Source organism: Elephantulus edwardii, unplaced genomic scaffold (assembly GCF_000299155.1).
Source record: "Elephantulus edwardii isolate Elephantulus edwardi_28Jun2011 unplaced genomic scaffold, EleEdw1.0 scaffold00257, whole genome shotgun sequence".
NCBI classification, from domain to species: Eukaryota; Metazoa; Chordata; class Mammalia; order Macroscelidea; family Macroscelididae; genus Elephantulus; species Elephantulus edwardii.
Window position 1 is genome coordinate 339,433 of NW_006400007.1, and position 26,951 is coordinate 366,383.

Here is a 26,951-nt window from a genome sequence, read left to right on the forward strand (position 1 = left end):
TAAGTAAAAAAAAGTTTGATGTCATTATCTGTTCTTAGTTTTAAAAATTCTTAAAATAGGAGTAGATGAGCACATCTTGGACATAGGAGGATAAAATCTGGCATTTAAACTTAATAATGATAAAGAATTCTCATTATATCACTCAAGAATTTTTTTACTGAAAATATAAGATCAATTGGTGTCTGCAAAAAAACAAAATTATTGGCTAACCTCCAGGTTTAGGGTGACTTTAAGCATAGCTAGGTCCAAGGAATAAAATGATACCATTAGGGCTTGGCATTTAACCAACTCTCAGCTCTATTTTATTTTCAGGCTTCATGGGACTAAGATGCCTTATCTTATTGGGATACCAGGTCCTCATCTGCTCAGGCTCAAGTTCAGCAAGAAAAAAAGCAAACAAACAAAAATCCAAATGGGTAGCTTTTCTCAGTTGTTCCTATGGAAGTCCCAGGCCTCACTCCAACTGTGTCAACTTGGATCATTTACCATTTCTGAACCAATCACTACAGCCTCAAAATGTGACTACTTTAATTAACTCTCAAACGCACTGCAGAATCATAGCTGACCCTCAGGGTTCCAGAGGCTCTAAATCGTACAGGAGGAGACTGCCCATCTATCTTCCAATTGGCTAGACCCAAAATACATTTTCTACCCCTACATGCACATGAAAGAAGGAATAATGATTGCTAGGTGGCAAATTAGCACATTAAAGCAAGGTTCTAATGCAAAAGAACCAAACAGAGAAAATAAATAGGAATGTATGGATTAAGAAATATGAAGGACTAATATTGAAATTGCATCGAGCAATATAAAAAGTGGATTTAAATTAATGAGAGTGTAACTTGTTCCAAGATAAGACTAAATATGGAAAGGATGCCAATTTTTCCTAAATTGGTCTACAAATGCAGTGTCATCCCATTCACAGTGCCTACAAGTTTCCTCCAACATTTGACCAAATGAAGTTCATGTGGGAAAAGAAACATGGTGAAATAGAAGCAAAGTCTTGGATTTTTAATTCCACAGTCTAAAAGTGAAACTGGCTTTAATTATTTATGAAATATTGTGGAGTCCCTAGAAAATACTCAGAAAGTGTGATTTGTCATAAAATACAGTGAAAATTTTAAGAGACTTGAAAAAGTGAAATGTGGCATAAAGATCTAGTTTCACTAGATCTTTATGATACTGCTTCCCTTAGCCAACTTAACTGGGTTCCATCAGTACTGCCACTAATTCGGAGATGATGAAAATGCTCTCTGGCTGCATTGGCCAGTGCAGTAGTTAGTCGTTATGTGTGGTTATTGAGCACCTGAAATATTGTTAATGGAAACAAGGAACTAAATTTCAGATGTCATTTAGTTTAAATCTAAATAACCACATGTGGCTCGTGGCTACCTGGCTGGACAGTGGAGGTCTGTATAACAAAAATTATATACAACAATGATACAAAAGTTTATATTATTATCTGGAAATCCAGGAACTGTCCTGAAAGTTATTACACTTGTTTCACCCTACTCTTTCTTCCACTCAAAGTTCTGAATTTGCTGGATTGTCTTGCTGTGATTAAGTCAAACAGCTCATCATCTCATTTAGGGGCAGAGGGCAGCAAGCTGCTGCGGGGACCCATGTGAGTTAGTGTTACAAGGAACGGTTGGCAGGAAGAGGGAGACTCTGGCGACTGGTGCTTAAAAAAAAAGTAGAGTTGCTCAAAACAGTAAAAATGTTGGCTTTTCTGTTGGCCCTAGCTTCCCTCTTTTACCCACCTACTTGGCCTATATTTGCTCTCTGAATGTCTTTTCTCTTTCGAGTATATTAACAATTCTCAGTTAAACAAAAATGTTAAGGGAGGCAAAGCCACAAAACACGCTTTACCCCCGTTCTTGGTTTGACAGGGGTGGGGAACGGAGGAAGAAGCAACAAAAGCCTTGAGGTCAGCATTCTGAATATAGAGATTTCTACCAAAGATTTTGATTAATGAGAAAGAATGATCATAAAACAAAGCAAAGGCATGGCCGGAAACAAACAGGCAATGGGAATCCAAGTTCCGGGGCTGTTCTAGAACATTTCGTTTCTCTCATTTAGGATTTGTGTTCTAGACTGGAGGAAGTACATGCAGCCACTGCCCATCTGGCAGGCGTTTTCCTCAGGCTGTCAGGTTACATCTCATTTAGTTTAGGGTTTTTTGGTGGTTTTTTTTTTAAAGATAAAAACAGAGTTCTGAATTCTCACATTGAGTGTGGAGGAATGTCTCAAATGCCTGAGAAAACCTCGTGTCTCCTACAACTTATATGGAGGGCTTAATAATGTAAAAGACATTTCAAGAGTCACCTACTACTTACTACTATGATTAAGATGTCAGACAATGGTCTCAGTAGTCAAGGGTGAAGAATCCTATTTCTTCTGACTGCTTGTTTCCTTTTTTCTACCCAGGGACACACATAAAGTTAAAGTTAACTTTCAGGATACATTAAGTCCTTAGACAACAAAATATAAACGCTTAAATTAACACTATCCACAAACTTTAATCTTTAATAAGTGTATAAATAGATAAATTTAAGTTCAGGCTGGAGGTAAAGGCAAATGAGGAAGAAAGGAAGAGACAAAACTGGCCATCAAGAGAAATTCTCATTCCTGTAGTTTGTAAATGATGTTTTTCATAGGAGCTCTGTGTTCCAGCCAATCACTGTTGATGGTTACGTCCTCCTCACCACAGGAGGCTTGGCTGTCCAGTCGACAGTCATGCACACGAGGGAGCCGTGCTCAGAACTGGACAACAGTGACCAGAGCGGTCATCCGGGTTTGAAAACAGTCGGGCCTACGAATAGATCCAGCTCTGGCCAGAGGTTCCCCCCTCATGACACGAGGTTATGTTAGAGCAAGTACCGACTGATGCTTTTTCTACTAGATTAGCTGTCATTTTCTCTCTTCAGAAGCAGCATTTCATTTCTCTTGAGACGGATGAATTTCTTCTATTAAAGAGGAGCTTGACTAAAGTGACCTACTTCTGTCTTTACTGAGCAGGCAAGTGAAAAGCCGATTTACAAGGCTCTTCATTGGGGGTTTCTGTGTTTCTTTCAGAGGTTGAGACAGTGAAATTGGCCCGCTCTGTCTTCAGTAAACTCCACGAGATTTGCTGCAGCTGGGTGAAAGACTTCCCTCTCCGCAGGAGGCCCCAGCTCTATTATGAGACATCAATTCATGCCATCAAAAACATGCGCAGGAAAATGGAGGACAAACATGTCTGCATTCCTGACTTTAATATGCTCTTCAACCTAGAGGTAAAGGGCACTTCCAGAGTTAGTCTGAAAAACAACAAAAACTGCCATGGTCCTATTAGAAAAGGACAACTTCTAATGTATTCATTCCTCCTGGTATCTCTGGTCAGAGGAGGGCTGAGGGCTAAATGGCACAAATTTGCTAATATCCAACAACAAAGGAGTATTTAGGTATTATTTTGAATAGGTAATTCATTCACATGGTTTAAAATTGGGAGGAGGGAAACAAAACCCAAACCTTTCTCTCTGGTCCTTGTCTCTAGGACTTAGTCTCTCCCCCAGCGAAAGCAGGGAAAGTTGGCAAATTCTTGTGTAATCTGCCTGAGCTGTTCTAGAAAGTAAGCAAAAAATCAAACTACTATGTCCCTAAATAAAGCGACTTTTAAAAGAAACTATTTCTATAATATAACCAAGTGGTGTTCCACATTACTATGTTGCTAAAGCAACACCAAATACAAACATAAGAGAATGAGTTTGAGGCTGAAACAGTTTTCTGATTTCATGTGGTTCCTTTCTTTTTTTATATATATTCTTGGTCTCTGAGATGGGAAAGCAGCTGCAATTACATTTCATGAATCTGTCTGACTGACAAATTAGATCCATATGAGTCTTGTCAGTTTAATAACCATTTTCTTGTTACCATTCTCTACTTTTTCTATTAAGTGTATTATGCAAATGCAAACAAAGGTAGGTGTGTTTCCTTTCCCTGTCACTTACCTATATTCTTCACTTAAGTCCATAACATAAAAATTACCATGGAGTAGCTTTTATAGAGTACAACATTTCCTTCATTTAGCAGCTAACCTTAAGTTGTAGTTGTCAGGGTCTAAACAGCAGTGATGATGGTGGGTTGGTAATTAGTGCTTATGTTATAAAAATAGATCAACTGATATCTTTGTTTCCAAAGGTTACCATCCCCATGCAAATGTAACCCAAGAGGCTGTTGTGTGATAAACAAGTCTTAGGAAGATTATACTCATTACTGCTGTTACTGACTTGGTTAGTGTTAATTTATCTCATTTCAAAATCAGCCAGAAAGTCTTAACTGAGAGCACCTTGCTAAAATAAAACAGCCTTTGACTGCAGTTTGGTAATATGTATTTAGAACTTTCATAAAATTTTATGTCCTTTGATCTGGTAATTTCACTTTTAATTCCTTATGATAATCAATTAGAAAGGCCAAACAGTTTACATATGTTTTGTTTGACACAGCAATTATAATAAAAAGATTTGGAAAAGCTTTTAATAATTAAGGGAATTGCTAACTGATATGATCAGAAGGTGTACAATACCTACATGTTGAAAATGCCTGAATAATTTAGTAACATGAGAAAATGCAAATAATAGTAGATGACAAAAGCAGAATATAAGATTTCATATAGAGTTAATTATCATTTAATTAAAATGTATAAATAAAAAGTCTATAGTTATGAGATTACCACTGATACTCTTTCCATTCACATGTCTCTATTTTATCTTTAAATAATCAGTTAAAAAAAAGGGTAATTTTTTTAAAGACACTATTGAGAGACCACCTGGCTTCTCTGTGCTTTGTTTGGTGGTGTATTATCTCAGACTCCCCCTGAGTTCTATTACAGTTACAGTTCGTTTCTTTTACCCCTAGAAAGCTCCTTTACCCCTCCCTGCTTGTGATGAGCCGACCTCAGCTCTTACCAGTTAAAAACTATTATGTTGGAGGAAGTACCACCAGGGTGCTCTTTAGCGGCAAGGATGGTGAAATGTCATCTTCTGTGTTTTGGGGGTGTTGTATTGCGGGAAAGTAGAGGACCCGAGAAAGAGAAGAGGAGCCCTCAGCAGGATCGCCTGCTCAGTGACTATACCAGTGGGCTTGAGCATGATGGCGATGGGAGCATGGTGCCCGGTAGGGCAAGGTCTCAGTCTGTTCACAGGGTCCCTGCAAGTTGTAGTTAATTTGAAAGCATCTAAGAAAAACTTGGATATGCTTGGTTTTTAAATGTTCACCCTTATTTTGCCCAATTGTTTTAAAATGAGTACTGCTTTGGTACAGTTTCCAAATAGCAGGATTTTAGACAACTGTCAGTTAATCTTCAATGGCTTTTATAGATGATATTGATTAAACTGCAAAATGAAATCGTTACCATGCCTGCATTAGATATTGCTGTAATTAGGTGCCGTTTAGTTGATTTTGATTCCTATGGCCCCATGTGACCAAGTTCACCTTTCTCCTGTGGAGATTTTGGGTGGGTTCCAGTTGTCGACTTTTTGGTGAACAGTCAGGTACTTAACCATTACACCATCAGGGCTCCTTTTATTAGGTTTAGATTTAATTTTATTTTGATTTTTCATTACAATGGGCATAAATATTTGATACGTGTATAATTATCTTTTAAAGGAACTTTGTTTCAAAGTATAGATCTACCTATTGTTTTAGTAGTCCTAATCTCCTGAGGTCGTACTTCATTCCCAAGAGAAATACGCACAAAACAATAGTATGATCTACTTGAGATTCAGGGTCTGGACTCCCCCAGAGCAATTAGAGCCCAGATTAAAAAAAAAAAAAAGACAGTAAAGACTTGCAAATAAAGTGATCATATACTGTTTCCTGACAGGAGGCCGGGCCGGTGAGGAAACAGTGAGTCACATATCTTCTCAGTGAGGTAGCTCAGATATTTAAACCCTGGAGTTGATGATGAAGCAGCAAACATCCTTATAGTTTGAATGTAACTTTATGATTAGGATTCTTCTGTCACGACAAAGCCCAGGCTAGGGAGACCCTCCTCTAACAGCTGCTTTTAAGCATCAGGCAGCAAATGGGCAGAGGAAGTGTGAGGCTAATAAATCTTGGATCATGGGGTGAGACAAAGGGCATTTGGGATATATGATGTGGTTATTCAGCTTTGGTTTAGCTTAGCTAGGCTTTGTGCTATTTATGGTGAGAATTCAATGTGATCATGAATGGTTTATAAAGAAGGTATTATAATTGTGAAGTGTGTATATGCTTTCATATCTCCATATATTTTAAACAACCTGAGCATAATTGGCTTTGTGCTGGAAGGCAAATTACTTATTATTTCTAGGTTCTAATATATTATTAAAGTACTTGAGTTTGGAAAAAAAAGCACTCAGTGCAGAACAGTGTTGCTCAATTCCTTCTATTTTTTTCTTCCCCTTCTCCACCACTTGTAAGAGCAATTTTAAAGCAAATGCTTGTGGATGGTTTTCAGGGCACAACAACTTTCACAGAGAGAGGGCACTTCTGCTTGAGCTAATTGGGCATGATGTGTTCCAGTATTGTTGTATATAAACACAGATGCCCAAATATTGCAGGTATTTCTGCAGCTGGTCAGGCATGTTAGAAAAAGGAACCATTAGTCGTCTCCTCGGTGGCAAATGCATTGTTTCCAGAGGATGGGCTCACTGGAGTCACGCTCAACCAAACACCATTAACTGCTGTGTTTCTATTGACAGGACCAGGAAGAACAAGCCTACTTTGCAGTGTTTGATGGTCACGGTGGCGTGGATGCTGCTATCTATGCCTCCATTCACCTCCATGTTAATTTAGTCCGCCAGGAGATGTTCCCCCATGATCCCGCTGAGGCCTTATGCCGGGCTTTCCGGGTCACTGATGAGCGGTTTGTACAGAAAGCAGCCCGGGAGGTATGCCGTTTTCTCATAAATGCGTGCACTAGCCTAGTTCACCCTGGCCTATGACTAATGAGCTATATTCAGGAGCTTCTCTCTATGGGCAGATTTTCCTCAAGTTCTCTTCCAGCCTGCAGTATTGTTGTTAGATGCTGCAGAGTCAATTCCAGATCATAGGAAGCACCATGTAAATGGGAATAAACCTGCCCCGATCCTGCACTGTCCCCAAAGTCAGTGCTGTGCCTGAGCCCAGTGTTCTAATGCATCACAGTGAGGGGCTTTCTCTCCTTCGCTGACCCTCTGCTTTTCCAAGCATGATGTCATTATTACTTCAGAGTGCTGGAGTCGATGTTTATTAGTCTAATTCCCTTCTCAGGAACAAGTGTTTTGGTAAGGCACAATGAGATACTGGATATAAACTCTCAAGCTACATAGTTTCCTAGAGGGTTCTTTGCTGGAATTGGCAGGTCAGTTTTATCTCTCATATTCACCACTGTCTGTCAAGTTTATACCAGGACCATCTTGCTGAATTGACTCTTGCTCATAAAATCTGGATATAGAATTAAAACAATGGCCAAAGAAGAGAAGCTAGGATTACTCTTCTACTTCTGGTTCTGATGCATGGGAAGTGTTGCGCTGTACATCTTGAAGGAAAATTTGATTGGAGAGGATGAATCTTTACATGATCCTTGAACTGCTTTTCTTTGTAACAGGAAGAAAAGTCAGAGCTTCTTTGTTCTCCTGTTAAAGTTAATCAGAGTTCAATTTCTTACCCTAAAAGAGTGATAGAGACTCTATATTAAGACATAAAAGAAAGATTATCATTTCATTAATTACTCTTGGTATGTAATTATCTACAGTATTGTCCAATCCAACTAATAGTGACCCGAATGTACAAGAGCAGGAAACCCTGCCCGGCCTGCACCACCCTCCGTCTCTGCTGGCTTACACCGTGGGAGACACTGGTCTAGCCCATCTCATCGAGGGGCTTCCTCTTCTTTGCTGGCCCTCTACTTTTCCAAGTAATTGTATTTTTAACGAGGGACTAATAGAAAAACATTTTCCAATTTTAAAAATAATTATAGATCTTACTATACATGGGGGGTGGGGAAGAAAGGAGTCCTGGTGGCACAGCACATAACATATTGGAAAGGTCAGTGGTTCGAATCTACCAGCCACTCTGAGGAGGATGATTAGGCAGCATTTTCCTGCAAGAAACCTCAGAAACCTTATGGTCACTTGTGAGTGGGAATCAACAATTCAGCAGTGAATGAACTGAGAGAATAGAAGATTCTTGCTCTATTACTTAAAAATGAACTATCCCTGAAATGGAATTAGAGAACAAAGTATTTAATGCCATCCATATGCCACAGTGGGCTTTGGAATTAATGATGAAGAAATTGGGGGAAATGAGCAAGGGAAATGTCTATATATTTCACTCTTTTGGATCCTAAAGGTAGGATTAATATATAAATCCAAAACCAGTACCTACTAGAATCCACATACAGAGGTGGGACGAGAAAGCAAAATGCAGTTCCTGTACTCCCGGAGTCTCTTGTGGATCGGTGTTCTGCATGCTCTCATCCTTATGAATGGCCAGACCACAGGCACGTGATCTGCAATCACCAGCATGAAAACTTAAGAGTTACTATCACCCTTATCCTCTGCCCTACTGGTTTTCCCGTGTCCTCAAAATTATGGCTCCCCCACCCCCCCGCCCCAACCATGTTCATTTGCTTTGTCTATGAGTCTGGTGTCTCTTAAGTTCTGCCAGTAGTTCTCTGTGATCTGAAATGAGCTGAGCTCGTCTCAGCAGTTACTTCGCTCCTTCTTGTGTTTCCATGTGCTGCCAACTGCTGGGAAGCAAGTAGCTATTCCTGTGGTGCAGCAGCCCTGCCTCCTGTTCTCTCTGGGGCATATGCACCGACGTGTCTTTATCATGGATTCCAGGGGGCTGAGTTTTTGAATGTTCTGTGTGGGAAGACATTTTATTGGTGGGTGAGGATTTATAACAAACTTTCCCCATATAGGGAAAATGAGAAGTTGTTTTTCTCACTAGGGGCCTTTTACCACCCTTGACGCACTGGTTCTAATTTAGGCCAGGTCCTTGGTAACAGAAAGTCATGATCATTTGGTGGTGACTCATGTCAAATGGAGATGTCATTTTAGTAGTATCAAGAACTTTTAAGTACTGTGGTACTGAGCTATTGCACTGAAATTCCAGGCTGTTAGTCCTTTATGCAATGTTCAAAAAAGCAAAGGCCGCTAAAAATATTGGAGAGAACTTTTTTTAAAAAAAATGTTATATCAAAGCACTACAGGGAATGGGTGTTATCTCGTGGCTCTTATTATCCAGGACACCAGTGTATTTTTTTCTTGTATCTGTCAGATGCTTTTTTTTTTTTTTTTAGTATATTGCATTGTAAAGCCAGGAGATTCGCTGCCCCCAGCCACACAGTAGGTCAGTGACAAAACAGAGACCAGAACAGGACATAGCTTGGTCTATTTAGCATTGAGCGAAGAAGAAAAAGAACCTCAGTTCATTCAGGAGCTATTCATATAGCCTGCCATACTCATCTATATGTAAAATAAGATAAACCTCCCTGCATAACATTCCTTAAAGGTCAGTTGGATTCATGTGTCTGAAAATACATTGAAAACTAGATGACTAGATGCTTGTCAAATTGCATTCTCGGTAGTCCAGGTCCCATTTGAGGAGTTTCTATTAACCACAGATTGCTTTTAAAAGAAAATTTGATGTTTATCTTCACTGACTCATAATTTTATCTAAATTCTTTTCAGAGCTTAAGATGTGGGACCACAGGCGTGGTGACTTTTATAAGAGGCAACATGCTACATGTGGCCTGGGTGGGTGATTCCCAGGTTATGCTTGTGAGAAAGGGCCAAGCTGTTGAACTGATGAAGCCACACAAACCAGACAGAGAAGTAAGTATGGCCTGTCCTTCTGGGGGTCCATGCCATTCAAACAGTTCTGTTATGATGAGTTAGGATTCACTCAATTATTAAAATTATTGCTATTATCTCAGCAACTATCCCCACCTTCCAGAGGGAAAATAGAGAGAACCTTTCTGGGAAGATGTTGAGATTATACCTACTATTTACTGTAAAGCAGATGAATAAATCCTGATTCCAGTTATTTGCTTCTTTTTATTGCATTGCTGTTTAGGATGAAAAGCAGCGAATTGAGGCCCTTGGAGGTTGTGTAGTCTGGTTTGGTGCCTGGAGGGTGAATGGAAGTCTATCGGTCTCCAGAGCTATTGGTAGGAAAAACAAATTAATTTTTGTTTCTCCAAACTGCTCTCTTCTTAGCTCATTATATTAACCCTGATACAACAAGAGAACCTAAGATGAACATTCATAGTATCAGATTACTTAGTTTTTACAGTAACAATTAGAGAACATTAGCTATTTGGTAATTATTACCAGTTAACCATCAGGTCAATTCCATGTGAGAGAACTGTTGTGCTTTATGGGTTTTTAAAGACAGAGTCTTGGGAAGTAGGTCACCAGGCCTTTCTTCCAAGGCCCCTCTGCGTGGACTTAAACTGCTGGTCTTTCTAACCAGATACCAGTGGCATCAACTAGGGTCTCTAACTAGTGAGAGAGAAGCCTTTGATCTTTGGAAATAAATCTTAAGCCAAGATAATCTTTATTTTATTCTATTTGGGTCATGGTTAGCTTAAAAACACCATTTCCAATAGAATGAAAGAGTCTTTCCTATTTTACCTTCCTTACGTCTTAAAACTTTTGAAATTAATTTCAAGATGTCATAAGTAGTAGGGAATAAATTACTAGAGAAAAGATTGTGCATTTTAGAGTAATACAGTAATTATGGAACCCTGGTGCATTAATGGTTAAATGCTTAGTGGCTAACTGAAAGGTTAGCAGTTTGAGCCCACCCAGTGGACCTCTGGGAAAATGACCTGGTGAGCTGATTCCAGAAAGATTACAACCTAGAAAACTCTAGAAGTGGTTCAGCTCTGTCACATGGAGTTGTGATGAGTCGACATTAACTCAGCAGTACCCAGTAACAACATAGTAATTTGCCAGAGAACCCTGGAGTAACAAAGATCTTGTCTCCCAGGGACCTAAATCCTTCAAAAGAAAGGGAAAGTCAGTGGAATTTTAAAACTTATGAATTGACTGGTCTATGAAATCAAGCTGTACAATACTGTTCTGTTGTTTTTCTCACTTTGGGCTCTGGGTTCATTATTTTAGACTTCATGGCTTGGTTTCACTTGAGTAAATCAGTATGTGTGTCTGTATGGGCATCAGGCCTATATATTGCAGAACTTATTCTCTGCCTCTCACATTAACAGAAACTTAAAGGATTGATTTGGTTTCAGCACTAATCCAGGTTCCTCTCACCGTTTGGGAAGGTGCTGGCAAGCTGTGAAGTGGCCCAAATAAAAGCAGCAGAAGGCTCAAAGAGAATAGAAAGCCAAGAGATTCTACAAATACCTCCTGGAAAATTGAGAGCTGACTTAACCTTAGACTGAGGGAGTTATTAAGATACTCTGGAATAGGGCCAAAAAGGGAACTTTACTTCTAAAGCACATCCCTATATAAAATTGTTTTTCATAATACCAGAATCTTCTTCCACTTGACCTTACCTGGCAGTCTCCATCAAAGTGTTAAGGAATAGTTTTAGCACCAGTTAAAGACCCAGCTTACTAGATGGCACTTGCCTTTTCTTCTAAAAATACAGCACAGACAAGGAAAAACTAAAGCTGGGGGAGAATGTCCTTGAGCAAGTGGTAATCTCCGCAGGAACACAGGGACTTCCTAGACAAAATGACATTAGTTGATGTGAAGGGTAGTGTTTTGGGAAGGAGGTTCCAGAAGATGGGTGTGCAGATACATGGAGGTTTGAAAGGGCATGGAATGATTTAGAGATGCCAACTGGCACAGACAGCTAGAGCAGTATTGGCATCAGATTGCAAAAGGGCTTATATTCAGGACTAAGTGGTGCAGATGAAAGGCCTGGAAAACGGCTTCAGTAAAGATAACAGAAAGAACACTCCCTTGAACATTTCTATCCTGTAACATGCATGGCCGCCACGAGTCGGAGGCTGGCTCACCGGCATCTAATCACAAGTTGTTTAGGGCACTGTTTAGTTAAATTTAAGCTTAATAATGATTTATGTGCCGTCATCACTACTACATCACTGGAAGCAGGTCTAGAACAGAAAGAGTCCAATTAGGAGATCATTTAAGAGGCTGGGAGTGAAAAGGGTAAGAATTGCTGATATAAGTTGACAGGCTATGCGAGGGAACACTACCTTCCAGGTTTTTGTGTGACAGTGTCGATGACAAAAGGCATTTATAATAAAATAGTAATAGTTTAGGGGCTGGAGAGGAGGGCAGAGAGGGAATTCAGTTTGGACACACTGTTTATTCTAGGTACCTGTGGGATGTCTTGGATGAACGCATTTATATGCAGTTGGAAATACAGATCTAGAGCTTAGCAAGAAGTTCTGGGTTGGATATAGGGGTCTGAGAACTCATCCTATTTTGGCAATGGTAGTAATAAGCTGTAAAGTGATCTATCTATGTATCTCTACACACGTTATTGTTGTTTACCACTGAGTATGAACCAACCCATAGCTGACCCTCCTGCGGGTTTTTCGAAGCAGTTAATCACATGGAAAGAGATCACCCATTCTTCTCCTGCAAAACAGCTGATGAATTCGAACTGTGTGCCTTCGGGATTGCAGTGCAGCTTTTTACCACAGACATGGATGCTACAACCCAGGGAGAATATGTAATGTGAGGAGAGGCCACAGATAAGATTCATTACGTAAGGTAGAAAGAGAGAGAGAGGAGCCAGAGTTCCTGGGTGTGTATTCTACCTTCTGCCACTTCACAAGCTGTGGGTCTTGAAAATGCACTGCACTTCTCTGTGTCTATTTGTGCCTTTGTAAAGTAGGAACAATAGCAGTACCTAGCTCCTGGAGACTCGTATTGAATGCGTAACACATGCAGCACACTTACAGCTGTGCTTGGCATAGTCTTAGCACAAGATGGTTACTGGTGCTTACTGTTATTAAGAGGAGGGGCCAATGATCAGACATACAAGGGAGCTTTATAAGGGAAGCTTGTCAGGAGTCACCAGGCCACAGGGGGCTGAAAAATGACACGAGATTTGGAAATTAGCAAATAACTGGTGACATTTAAGAGAAATGCTTCAGATTAGTAGATAGAAAACAAAAACAAGTGAGGAAGAATGGACAGTAGAGACTTAAAATATTTTATACAGAATTGGTTTCTCAAGCAGTCTGGTGGTGTGGAAGCAGTTTAGAGGGCAAAGCTGATTAGGGAAATAGTTGCTTTTATTTTTAGGATGAGATCTGAGATCTGAGCAGAAGACATGAGGGCAAGTAGGGAAGGAAGTGAAGAGGGAGCAGAGCAGCCAGTGCTCAGTGAACACAGCAACAGCACAGCCCAGCCATGGGAAGGACAGACACAAGGACAGTGCCCTCTCTTGAGAAAACGGTAGCTGTAGAGGAGACTCTACTGACGGGGGGGGGGGGGAAGTGGAGGAGGGGAAAAGCTGAGGTAATTCAATAAACTTTATTTTCATAAAGAAATGAGGCTATCTTACCAAGTCCTAGGAATTTAATTGAATGAGGGAACAAAGGACTGTGGGTAAGACTGGGAAACCCCACAGAATGAATCGGGGCTAAACAGGGACAAGAAAAGGACTCCCAAGCAGTGTAATTCGATTTAGGAAGTACAAGACACTTAAAGCTTGAAAAAGGAAAAGCTTTTCAATTATTTTTTCCCATGAATCCTCCTGATTTATGATCCAAAATTGACAGAGGAATAATGTTTCCTAGCATATGGAGAGAGGAGGTTGAAGACAAAAGGATGTTACCATTTCTATCATGAAATGGATATGCATGCCCTCCTACCAAATTTGGGGGCGAAATGTCATGAATTTGACACCCAACAGCAAAGCAGGTGAAAAGCCAGAATTTTGGCAGCGTTTTCTCTGTGCAAATCTTTGTATGTTCTGTTCCAAACCAACAGTTGCCGTAGCCTCTTAATTGAAGCACTGAAACAAGATTTTTGGGAACAGTATGACTCAGATCACATTTATTTTTAGAAATGGAATTCAGAAAATGATGATGATGATGATGATGGTGATACAGTCAGGTAGAGTAGGAGCAGGGGTAAATGGACTGGCTAGGACACAGAATCCTGTGATTGGGTATTTTCATTAGCTCTGACAGGCTACTGGGAAGCATCATAGTACAGATGTGGGGTTGATGGTTTCCAAACCATGCTGCTGTCACAAATAGTGAAAAACTTAGACATGGGAGAAAAGGGCTTTAAGTCTGAGAATGGAAGGAGAGAAGCCGAGAAATCTGTAGGATCAAAAGATTAGCTTCTTACCTGACAGATATAACCACCCAGGTAATTACATTAAACAGCTCTGTGCTGTTCTGGGATCAGGTCAGTGTGTTGCACAGGAACGTGGCCCCTTTTAGTCCTAGTAGAGCTATCCACAGAGCTCCTCAATTAAACAAGTTGCAAAATGTTGGGACAGAAACCCTAGTAGGGCAGGAAAGAAACTGCAACAGATAATCAGAAACAACGTAAAGTCTGTTTTGTCTCCATTTATCTTCTCTGTCAAAAAGTTCAATTTTATTTCAATGGAAAGGGTGATAATTGATGAAGGCTGAATGTAGGTAGCAAGTGAAAGAGCTGGGATCTGGACCTAGGAAATCTGTTATCTGTGCCAGTTCCCTTAATAGCCATATGCCATCTATCTATTACAAATGATAAAGCACTCTGTGCTTTTGATTTAAAAGAATTCCCATTTACCAGTGAATTATGGTAACTGAAGTATACATTTTTGTTTTCATGCAATTAATTTACATTGTGCTTTATTCATATACATTGTGTTCCATACACTCTGTCATTTACATTGCCTTTCGTACAATCATTCATATATTGTGTATCCCATAAAATCAATTGCCATTGATCCATGGCTATTATTACACCATCCTTTCAAGTCCCCATTAAAGTCTCTGTTGGATCTTTCCTGTAGAATTTTATGCTAAATATTATGCCGTAAAGAGCATATATGCTGAATGAACTTAGTGTCATAAGGATAAATACTGCATAAGACCATTATTGTAAAAATAGGAGAATAACTAGTAAAATGTGTATTAATGTCCCAAAGGGGGAGGGTAAGGGTGGAAACCATTATGATAACAGAATTTAATGGGTGAAGTACACTTTATGTAAAGAAATGAGTATTCCTTTGTTGAGGTCATTAGTTATCTGGTTACTCAACAGGCTAAGGATACTTTTGCTAGCCTCTCTCTTACCACCTACAGGAAAACAATACAGATCTGAAAAGTTCCAAAATGCACTGCAGAATGTCACGTTGCTGAACTGAACTGGAACCTAGGTTCCAGCTCCTTTCCACTCCAAGCACCCGGCACTCTCGCCACGGCATTCTCTTAACCTGCTGGAGCCTTTTCTTTGCTTATGTTGTTCCCTCAATTGAGGACTCTTTTCCGCCTCACATAGCTGACATCTTCTTCAAAGCCTAGATCAAATATCATTCAGAGTGGGTGAGCTAAGCAAGAAAGAGAAAGAAAAGTCCAGTGAGGGTTCTCAGTTAATTGGAAGTGGTACAACAAATAATGGCAATCAAGAGAAGACAGTGGAGTGGTCAAAGACACATGAACAAAAGCAAAAGAAAATGGTAACCCATTAAAAGAGAAAATGGCCCTGGCCATATATCTTTTTTGTTCTGTCATTTAGAAGTTACAAGTGAAGCAGCATTAGCAAGCAAAAAGGAGCCACCCTGGGACCCAGAAGCCTGCATTCAAGTTCCCTCATGTGAGGCCTCACGTCAGCCACAAGGATTATCCTGGCTTGAGGGAGTTAACATTCATGATTTTCAAAAAGTCCATCACATGAGTGTACTGATTTCAAGTATTTGTTGAGTCTAAACAAGGACAGGAAAAAAATTAACAGTTTCATGAAGGGGGTACCAGAGCTTCATATTTTTTTTAATTTTTATTTTTTTTTTTAAATTTTGTGTGAGTATACCGTCAAATCAGATCTGACTGGTACAGGAGGAGATTGCCCCTCCTTCCCCAGGAGAGCATCTGGTGGATTCGAACCGTGCACCTCTGGGATTGTAGTTGCAGCTCCTTGCCACTAGGCCACCAGAGCTCCCCAGAGTTTCATTTTTACAATGTGGATTTGCTTTCAAACCAATCATCAGTAAAAAAACAAAAACCCAACACAGGTCTACTAAATCAACAGCGTTTTCCAATCTAGGCCTGAATTTTTGAGTATAGCAACAAATTTAGATTTAACATTGTTGTTGTTGATCCTTAACCTGGAAAAAAAAAAAAGCTAGAGGAAGCAGCAAGATTCAGATTCAGCCCAGTGATTGGTAATTATTTAACTCAGAGTGAGGCCTAAGAGCATCTGATTAACAGGGACTTCAAATACTGGGTGGAAAGCTAGTTTAGAAATCCTTTCCTTAGACTTTCATAGATTAGTCATGACGCTGGCCGTGAACAAGCAAGCGAGGTAAGCCAAATGCGTAACCTGTGGTATCCTCTGTTCTAATTCTACAGGAGATGCTGAACATAAGCCATATATCTGTGGGGATGCAGACTCTGCCTCTACTGTTTTGGATGGGACTGAAGACTACCTCATTCTGGCCTGTGATGGCTTCTATGACACCGTGAACCCAGATGAGGCAGTGAAAGTTGTGTCTGACCACCTGAAGGAGAACAATGGAGACAGCAGCATGGTCGCCCATAAATTAGTGGCATCAGCTCGTGATGCTGGGTCGAGTGATAACATCACTGTAATTGTGGTATTCCTGAGGGACATGAACAAAGCTGTAAATGTTAGTGAGGAATCAGATTGGACAGAGAACTCTTTTCAAGGAGGGCAAGAAGATGGTGGGGATGATAAGGAGACGCATGGAGAGTGCAAACGCCCTTGGCCTCAGCACCAGTGCTCAGCACCAGCCGATCTAGGCTATGAAGGGCGTGTGGATTCATTCACTGATAGAACTAGTCTGAGCCCAGGGTCCCAAATCAACGTGCTGGAAGACCCAGACTACCTAGATCTCACACAGATAGAAGCAAGCAAACCTCACAGTGCCCACTTTTTGCCACCAGTTGAGATATTTGGTCCAAAGGCACCAAAGAAAGTAGATCTTATTAATGAGCTAATGATGGGAAATATAGCAGTTCACACATCATTGCCTGAATGGAGTGGTACTGGAGCACTTCCTGCTGCTTTTAATTTGGGTTCAACAGGGCAGCAGATACACAGAATGGAGAGCCCGTCTCCTGTGTGTTCTAGATTGGAAAACAAACAGTTCAAATTTCTGGGAAAGAGAGTTTCTAGATTGTCTCATTTACACCACCACTACTCAAAGAGGCGGCACGGATTCAGGTTTAATGCAAGGTTTTATTCATTTCTCTCTGCCCACAAAACAGGCACTTGCCTGTCTTCACTTATCCGAAGTGGGAAGAGAAATAGTATCTTAAGAAGTTCTCTGCAATGGAGGAAAAATAGTTGGAAAGGATACAGTGAAAACATGATGATGCTCAAAAAGAGGATTGATGTCCCACACTCAGATCTTCCCTGGAGCTATAAAATATAATACCTTTTCTTTAAAGTAGGCTAGCTAGCTCTCCCCAATAAAAATACCACCATCAAAGTAGAAACAAGGTAGATATTTTGGAACCATTATGTTCTTCATTATGAATCCATGGATGGCTCAATTCTTACATGTAAATAGACCTCTAGGAACCTCAAAGTACAGTGTTTTCAACCTAAGAAAGTATTGGCAATTTTACCACCAAAATGATATAACAAATCCCTGTGATGTGTCTCCAGCCTACATACAACCTTTCCCGGCAGCAAATCCCTTCACGTCACTAGTGGAAGGTTGGGAGTTAGATTATTTTAGTCAGGATAAAGTGTTGAAATGTCAACAGTTTCAGTCTGGTCTGATGTGCCTAACGTATCCATGGACAACTTAATGCACAATTAAGCTTAATTAGGAAAGGTCCCCCGTGAGCCTGGGGGCAGTGAAGGTGGTTCCTCTTCTGCTTTTTTAAGGGAAGGGGAACACTCAAAGTCATACAGGTTTTAAGAGGTTACAATGAAAGCAGAAAACTAGTGAAAAATGTCATCATCTGACTTTGTGGGGTGGTATAATACTTAAAAGTTTTCATAATACCCCTGCCCCCGTAACATAAGTCAAATTATGAAAAAAACTTTAATTACAATCAATCATTTCCTAGGGCTGTAGTTATCTGGACATTACATAACCTGTTTTGGTGCTTTGGATGGAACTTTCATTATTTGTCCTTGTAGGCGACTGCTGCCAACTGGTTTTCGTATTTTTCACTGTACCTTCATCTCAGGAAAAATACCCAAAGTGGCTTACTGGAGATGATGTCAGGTACAAACACACTAGAATCAAACTGCCACTTCAAAAAGGAAATCAAGTAGTATTTCTATTGTTTCTGCTGCTGCCCCACCTCTCCCTCCAAGCAAGTGAGGTAATAGGTACGAGAGAGGCTAAAGGTGCTGCATGGAGCGAGCTGGCCACACGCCCAGGGCCACACACCCAGGGCCACGCAGATGGTGGACATGCAGGTTCTGCTTAGTTCTAAATGGAGAAAGGGCTGAAGTTTTGTCACCTGCAGTTTAAGAGTGCAGAGAGGACATGTCCTTTTCATTTTGAAATTTATTTGTATTTAGTATTTTTAAATTGTTAGCTTTTTACTATTAATCCTACAGGTTTTGGCCCAAAGTGTATCTTACATTAAAGCCAGCAAATAAACTAGTAATCAGATTCTTGCAGGGAAGGAGCCTATGATTTGTCATGATAATCCTGAACGTCTTCAGGTGACCTGTTCATTTCCCCCAGTTAAGTCTGGGCAAACCAGTGGCGACCAGAGTCACTCAAACTTGAAGATGTACTAAATGCTCTTGCTGAACATGCCCACAGCTTAATCATGTTTTACAGAGTACTATCAATGTTCTATGTTCCCTTTACTCATGACAGAGGACTAAAATTCCTAGATGTTAAAATCATACATGACACAGTGGTAGTATTAGCAAGAAAATAAAAACAGCTTTGTGTTAACAATTATCAGATTGTTAACTTACAGATTTTATTTTTAAAAATTTGGGTGTAAGTAGAGATTTTCAGTATTTTGTTTTCTCCTGACTGTAAAGTCATTTCTTCTCAAGTCTGTGACATAGCTGAAAAGGAGTGAATGTGGCTCCAATTACAGAACTAGAATCTTTCCATCTTTCTGATGCTCTGCCCGATACCTGGACCTCATGCACATCTGTCATTCTCTGAAGCCTAGATCTTGTTACCAACCCATCAGGTGCGGTGTCAGTTTCAAGTCAAATTATCAGAAAAGAACAAAGAGGCAACAGAATATTGGTGCACATTCTAGTCCGAAGCACTTGACTAAGATCCATGTCTCTATTTCTCTAGTTGTCTATTGGTGATAATTTATGATCAGGATGGGCAAGGTGAAAGAAGAGGAAAGTTTAGTGACGGACTTTTTCAATGGGGGGAAAAATGGTTGGATGAAACTGGGATGAACACAGACCACATCTTTCAGGGTATGGTTTTTGTAGCTCTGATGACGTAGGCAGTGTTAACTCCATTATCTCATACCATTAGCCCTCTAGAAAATAAATCAAAGTAGTGCCAGTGTGGTCAAGTTATAAACCAATATTGTAAAAAATAGCAACTCTTCATTTGTTCACAGCATACATATTTATAGAGTAGTTAGGTACCATTTGTAAGGTAAGTCCTTTACAATTCTATAATACGTATTAAAGTAGTGGTTCTTGATCTGACATATGCTGCTCTTAACTCTCTAAACTAGATGAGCAGCAGTGCTTTGTGAAATGCAGTCTTCTATCTTAATGCCACTGGTGATAGGAATTAGTTCCCTTCAGTTCAAACTCCTGTGCCCTTATCTGCTGCTTGCTGACGTAAGCAATAAGTACCCCTCTAATGGTATCTACACTTTTCTGTAATTTGTATTTAATGATGGTGTATCTGGTGACTGTAAAAATATTAGATATAAAAGTCTCTATATAATATATATTAACTGTTAATGCTGAGGTATAGTCTGTGAATTATGTGTTTTGTACTTATTTGTGTAAGTTAGTGATGGTGAAAGTTCGAAACTCATTCCTTAAAGAGCTGCAGTATTACCCTTTTTCAACTTAACATGATCTGCATCAATTATGTTTGCCTGCTAAACAAGTTTTGTTAGACTAGAAAATAGTAAAACATATAAAAAGAAAGCTTAGTACTGGTTAGGGAAAGACTTCCAGTCACCAGCTGAAGTCATTATAAACTCCTTGTACATTCACTGTGAGTTTCAAAGGGAGTCAGTGCCTGATTTAAAGGTTTTCTTTGTTCACTTTCTAGATGTGTACTTTCGACGAATACCAGAGGTTACGCAACCTTCTAGCACCAAATGCTAGGGCTGTCAGTCCCATTAGGTTTGTACAAAAGAGGATGGGTGGAAACTTATGTATATATCTTTTCTTTACCTAGAAGTGCCATCTATTATCCTTGAATTAGTAAGACTATAAAGTTCCTGTTGCATTTCACTTTGCTAGGAGGATCCTTGAGAGTAATGACTTTGCCAGGGATAATGTTAACCATGTCAATGTCAACGCCGAGTCTAATTCTGACCATATTTACAGCGGTCAAGTGTCAACACTGCATTTTCATGACTACAACACTCCACTGTGGGAACACTGTGCCAGTGAGAAGTGCAACATGCAATGGGCAGATGAAAATGATAATACTCAGTTACAGATGAAACGTACATGGTTTCAGTACTCCCCCTCCCCCCCCCCCGCGCCAAAGGCTCACTGCTAAGGCTCTGTGAGAGTGTGATCTACAGTATTTTCATTTTCAAAACGAATTTGTTCAATGAACATTTCTCACTTAAGCAAGGCCATCAAAATGGGATACTAAAAAAGGACCCTTTTTTTCACCTTTAAAAATCCTGTGATGTTATAGGAAAAATGCCTACTCTTTTGTTCTGACCTGCAAAAGCTTTAATAAGAGTGTTCATCAAAGCAAAATAAGATACTGCCAGTATTATAACTATTTTCCAGACAAATGGGAACTGTGTTGAAAAATATTTCTTTACCTTACTCCCTCAAGCAGCATTTTATCTTCTCTAAGACTGTTTGCTGTTGTGATTAGAAAATACAAAATAGGGGAGAGGATTTGGAACTCCAGACAGACAGCAGTTGTTCTTAACATAAAAACAACTCCAACATTAAACTGATGTGTTAGATAATGCACAGATGCATCACTGTTCACTATTACTCTAGGTGCTCTTTGGTGAGAGATAGGCTTTGTTCTTTTGTTTATGACATTTTTTTTTTCCAAAGATTTCCCTATGGAGTGAAGTGGATGAGATAAATCATTTCTACCAAGTGAATTTATTAATTTACAAACCTTCTCTACAGCTCACTTTTGAGTTTGGTTGTAAACATGAGTGATCTTTCATATTTTATTTATTAAAACTGTTCATTCAGGTAAAGAGTATGTTGAAATTTTGCCAATATCTTAATAAAACCCAGCAATTTAAAACTACTTATAATTTGTCTTTTTATTTAAAAGTAAGTTATTTAGGGATAAAATTAGTACAGTGTCCTTCAGAATTGAAAGGAAAATCCTGATGATGATGTACCTTCTTAAATCTCAAGTAGGATTCTTTTAAAAAGAATTTACTAAATGCTGCCAAAATTAGTATTTTCCCTAGAAAATGTGAAAGAGCTACTTAATGATGTACATCTTCTGCACATAAGTTTAATTAGGCATTAGAAATTAAGAGGGACTGGTATTCTAAAATAGAAGAGGAACCCAGGAAAAGGGTAGGTGAAATCTCAACTGCAGTATATTTTTGACACACAGTCCAACCCTTCAGTTCATCATCTCTTGTCCCCCTAACAAAATACTCAGGTAAGCTACGGCAAATCTGTGTGCAGGATTGCTCTTACAGTAACAGACCTAAAGAGTCAGATGATGAGCCCGGAGAGCAGAAGAGGACAGGATGGAACCACCAAGCAAGACAACTACATCCAACGAAAACTTGGGTCTATGCAAAAGGAATGACCTCGGAAAGATAAGTCTAGTGAGGGGACTCCATTGTGAGCCTCTTAGCCCGCTACTAAGTCCTCACAAAGAACCTTTTATTCACTAAACTCATTTAGCACTTGGCTTGACTTTATATAGAACCTCAAAAGGCAAGAAGTTTTTATATATTTGAAGGGGCTTGTGAAAGCAGGGAGAATGACTAGAACATTTTGAAAAGTACTATTTTATACTTTTTAAGACCCGATCTATCTAAAATACAGTATTACTTTCTTAGTTTGTAAAAAACTATGTTGTTTTTTTCCTCTGGGCAGCAGTACCCACAAGTGAATGATTAAAGCACAGACAACACAAAATTGTAAATTGGGCTTCATCAAAATTAAAAATGTTAGAATTCAAACGTCTCTATAAAGAGATGAAAAAAATTTGATAAACTGGGACTAAATATTAAGACTTGATTAATATATTTTAAATTTTATAAATTTTACCTGACTAAAATTTATCGACATTTTCACCTAATTCAGTACATTTGTATGTTCTTTTATTAGGGTAAGGTTAAAATCTACATGCATAACTTTCAGATGCACAGAAAATGTTCCCAGCCTTACATAGAGATTTATCACCAAAAGACTTTTTCTGTTTATTGAACAGCCTTGTACATAAATAAGCCTTCCTCTTGTAACTGTTTAGAATAGCTATAGATCCACACTCCATCACAGTATAGTAACTGCTAGGATAAGCCTCTATTTAATTAGGCATTTTCTACTAATTGAAAGCTCTCTATAAAATTATTTCCCTCCTCAGTGGTTTAGAGCCATTCTGTTATGAAATATTTCCACTAAGAAATAAAATTATTTCTTCAACAAATTTGTTAAAGATAAAATTGTTAATACAGTACTTAAAAAAAACTCCCACAACTTAACATTAACAAATTTAAGTACAACAAATTTTTTTTTTTAAAAAGGCAAGACTTGATTCAACGCTCCCCTAAGAGAATCCTTACATGGCAGATTTGCTCAACATTTGCCTTCAGTGCAAATGAAAACTCTCAAGATGCCATGCGTCTAACAAAATGGTTAACACGTTGCCGCACACTTTTAAATTGAGACCGTGCTTAGAAATATTTTTTTCAATGTATTACCGTCATTTGTGGCAATGTATTAAAATGAAAACCACTGACAGTTCCAAGTGCTGCTAAGGATGAAACCACAACTCTTGCATTAAGGGGAAAATACAAATGGCACTGCCACTTCTGGAAAAGTGAGACAGCTTGTCAGAGTTCATGTATGTGTATACACATATAGTCCCTATAAAGTTAAGCATATGGCCCAACATCCCCACCCCTTTGCTGTTAGGTGCTGTCAAGCTGACCAGAACACATAACAACAAACAGATCTGAACCCCGCCCAGTTCCATCCTCATGGTCATGCATGTCATCATCATTGTGGTGGTCGCTGGATCTTGAGGGCCTCCCTCTCTTTCCCTGACCTTGTACCTTTCACAGTATGTCGTCTCTCTCCAAGGAGAGAATATGCCAAAAGTGAGACAAAACTTCACCAACCTTGCCTTTAAGGAGCACTCTGGCTACACTTCCTTCAAGATATATTTTGTTCGTTCTCTTGTCCGTTCATAAGACAATTCAGTACACATTACTAACACAATTAAAAGGCATCAATTCTTTATTGATCGCCCAACTTTCAGATGCATAGTAAGCAACTGAAAAGATCACGCATGGCTTGGGGCAGGTGCACTTCAGTCTTCAAATGGCCATCCTTGCTCTTAAGGATTTGGGGGAAGTCCTTGACAGGAGATTTCCCTGATGTAACATATCTTTTGATTTCTTGACTGCTACTACCATGTATGTTGACTGTGGATCCAAGAAAATGGAATTGTTGAAGCCAATCTTTTCTTTCTTTATCATGATGTTGCCTGTGGGTCTAGCGGTGAAGATTTCTGTTTTCTAGCTCTTGAGGTGTGACCCATATTGAAGGCTGTCGTCTTTGATCATCTTCATTAAGTGCTTCACGTGTTTACTTTCTGCAAGCAAGGCTGTGTCACTTGCATTAATACAAGTTGTTGATGAATCTTCCTCCAATCCTGATGCCACATGATTCCTCATATAGTTCAGCTTCTAAAATGATTTGTTCAGCATAGAGATTAAGTAAGTATGGAGAATAGGATAGAACCCTCACACACACATTCCCAGATTTTAAACCATGCCATGTTCCCTCGTTCTGTCTGGCAACTAATTCTTGGTCATGGAGATGTGTCAAAAGAGCACAACTATCATATTCTAGAGAATGAAAACTTAGGTTCACATAAAAATGACACAAATGTTTATAAAGTTCATTATCTCAAAATGCAAATAATTCCATGTCCATTGAAAATTCATTACCAATATCCAAGGAAATGACTAATCTGTGGTATAGCCATAAAGTGGAATGCTGCTGTTATGTACTATCAAGTTGGAATGACCCTTAGCTGACCCTCTCGCAGACTGAGGCAGTAAATAGCATGGGAGGAGACTGCCCATCTTTCTCCTGTGGAGCAGCTAGTGGATTTGAACTGTGTGCCTTCAAACTGGTAGCAAGCTCCTTACCACTAGGCCACCGGTGCACCTCTGAAGTGGAATACAGTACTCGACAATTAAAACAACTGAAGTATTAAATCACATAACAAAATGTATGGCTCTTAACTGTGTTTGGCCAAGACTACATATTACATGATTCCACTGGCATAACACCTTGGAAAAGGCCAGAGAACAGATCTGTGTTTGCCAGGGGTTAAGAGATGGGAGGTTTCCTATATAGGAATTTTGTAAGTAACTGCACTGTTCTGTATGGTTACTATGGTAGTGGATTCACGATTCCATGGATTTTGATAAAACCCACGGAATTAGATACCACAGAGTGAATTTTAATGTATGTAAATTTAAAAATCAACCAGGATGTGTGGGGGAGGACAGAATGCAGAGTATAACAGATGAATCCAACTGTATTATAAATGACTCACAACCATGCTGTAAAGGACAAGAAAAAGAACTACTGTAACTCTGAACCTATGACCCAAGTAAGGAACTCTGGAAACAGTGTTCTAACAAGATTTGGTAAAAAAGAAAGGTGAAGAAAAATGTACATAGCACTGTGTTAAGAGTTGGCAAACTGGTTCCTCACAGGGGAACAGTTTTAACAGTTCTGAAATTACTTTGTTTGTACAGTAGGGTTGAGCAGGTAAGTAAATATATTATAGATAATGAGGCTTGTCACCATTAGAGAAAGGCATAAATAAAGAGGGAATTCTAAAATGAAGCCTCTGATATTTTAAGTATCAATAAACATAGATTGTGTGTGCTCATGAATATGTGGACACACACTGTCGACTCAATCTACTGATAGAGCCTATAAGCCCTAGGGAGACCCTAATAATAATGGCTTCTAAATACCATTTTCTCATCAAATCTCTTTCTAAACACCATTTTCTAATCAAAGTTAACAATGCTCATTCCTCAGAGAAGTGGTAGTTTCTAAGGAAAATACAAAATACAAGTGGAGCCTGGAGCATCTTGTGGTGCAGAAGTAATGCGCTGGTTTTTAAAAAGAGGCTGGGAGTATTGGTCTGAGGTAGAAAGGCCACAGAAGCTAACTGGAAAGAGCTTACCTTGGCTAAAACAGAAATTCTGGACCACACAACTCAAGGAAAAAATGTCCCAGAGTCTACAGATTCTAAGTAGTTGTTGCTGTGTACTGTTGGGTCGGAATCAACTCATAGCTGACTCTCCTGTGGGTTTTCAAAGGCAGTTAATCAAATGGGAGGAAAGCGCCCATCTTCTTCCAGGAGAGCAGCTGGTGGTTTTGAACAGTGTTTCTTTCAGTGCAACTCCTTACTACTAAGCCACCAGAATAGGCAAATAAAAAATATCGAAAGGAGAAGGGGGGGGAGGGCTGGAAGGGGAGAGAAGTGCAACAATGAATGAATGAATGGAAATCCAAAATCTCTGTAAATGCTCATTAAAATTATTTTTAAAAAAAGAGAAGGAGGAACACTATTTCCCCACTGAAGTCTAATTAATAAACAGAAGAAATGAGGAAAATAGAAAACCATATTAGAACAAAGAGGTAATGACTAACGAAAAGCCACTAGTGGATGCTAAAATTAGTGGTTTAATGTTTAAACAGAGTAAGTATATGTGCCTATTTCCCACAAGGAAAAGAATAAATTTAGACAGGGAACTCTACGCATAAGCTACCATAACCAAATCAGAAAGATTAACATCACCAAAATTATCGGCATGATGTAGCGGGTGGGATATACCTGACATAAAAGCAAAAGGGCACAAACCCCCTGTGGTTTCCTTTTCAATAATGTATAACCTCAGTTTCATACAAGCCAACGTCAAACATACAGAGAGATCTACAGAGTAAGACTGAGTCCAAGGTCTAAGTCAGGAGAGGCTGGAGAATTACCACAGACTGGTGAGTATTAAGAAAACATGGGGCGGGGGGAAGAAAAGAAAACATGGAAACTAAATGCAATGTGGGAACCAGGACCAGGTCCTGAAACAGGAAAAAAACATTAGTGAAGTGACTGGTGAAATTGGAACAAATGTCTTGGTTTGACCACTTCTTTTTTTTTTTTTTTTTTTTTTTTTTTTTTTTTTTTTTTCTATAATTATATTTTATTAATTTTCATAAACATTTACAGAGATTTTGGGCTTCCACTCATTCATTGTTGCACTATTCTCTCTACCCTCCTCCCAGTTTGTTCTTGTCCAAATGCCACAGTGCTTGTCAAAGCCAGTTCTGATTAATCTTCTTTGTCAGTGTATCCTTTGCCATTCCCTATCGCTCCTCCCTGAGAGAGACTTCACCCTGAGT

The 26,951-nt window shown here is 39.3% G+C and overlaps 1 protein-coding gene across 1 annotated transcript in view; it reads left to right on the top strand.

Moving 5' to 3' along the window:
- The window catches only part of PPM1E (protein phosphatase, Mg2+/Mn2+ dependent, 1E), a 210,841-nt gene extending 193,267 nt beyond the window's left edge, over window positions 1-17,574 (top strand). Inside the window, exons 3-7 of the mRNA XM_006899430.1 lie at window positions 3,076-3,275; window positions 6,723-6,911; window positions 9,699-9,842; window positions 10,084-10,177; window positions 16,529-17,574. Of these exons, the coding sequence (XP_006899492.1) occupies window positions 3,076-3,275; window positions 6,723-6,911; window positions 9,699-9,842; window positions 10,084-10,177; window positions 16,529-17,574 (1,673 nt within the window). The remainder of the gene's footprint in view (window positions 1-3,075; window positions 3,276-6,722; window positions 6,912-9,698; window positions 9,843-10,083; window positions 10,178-16,528) is intronic.
- The last annotated feature ends 9,377 nt before the right edge of the window (window positions 17,575-26,951 follow it).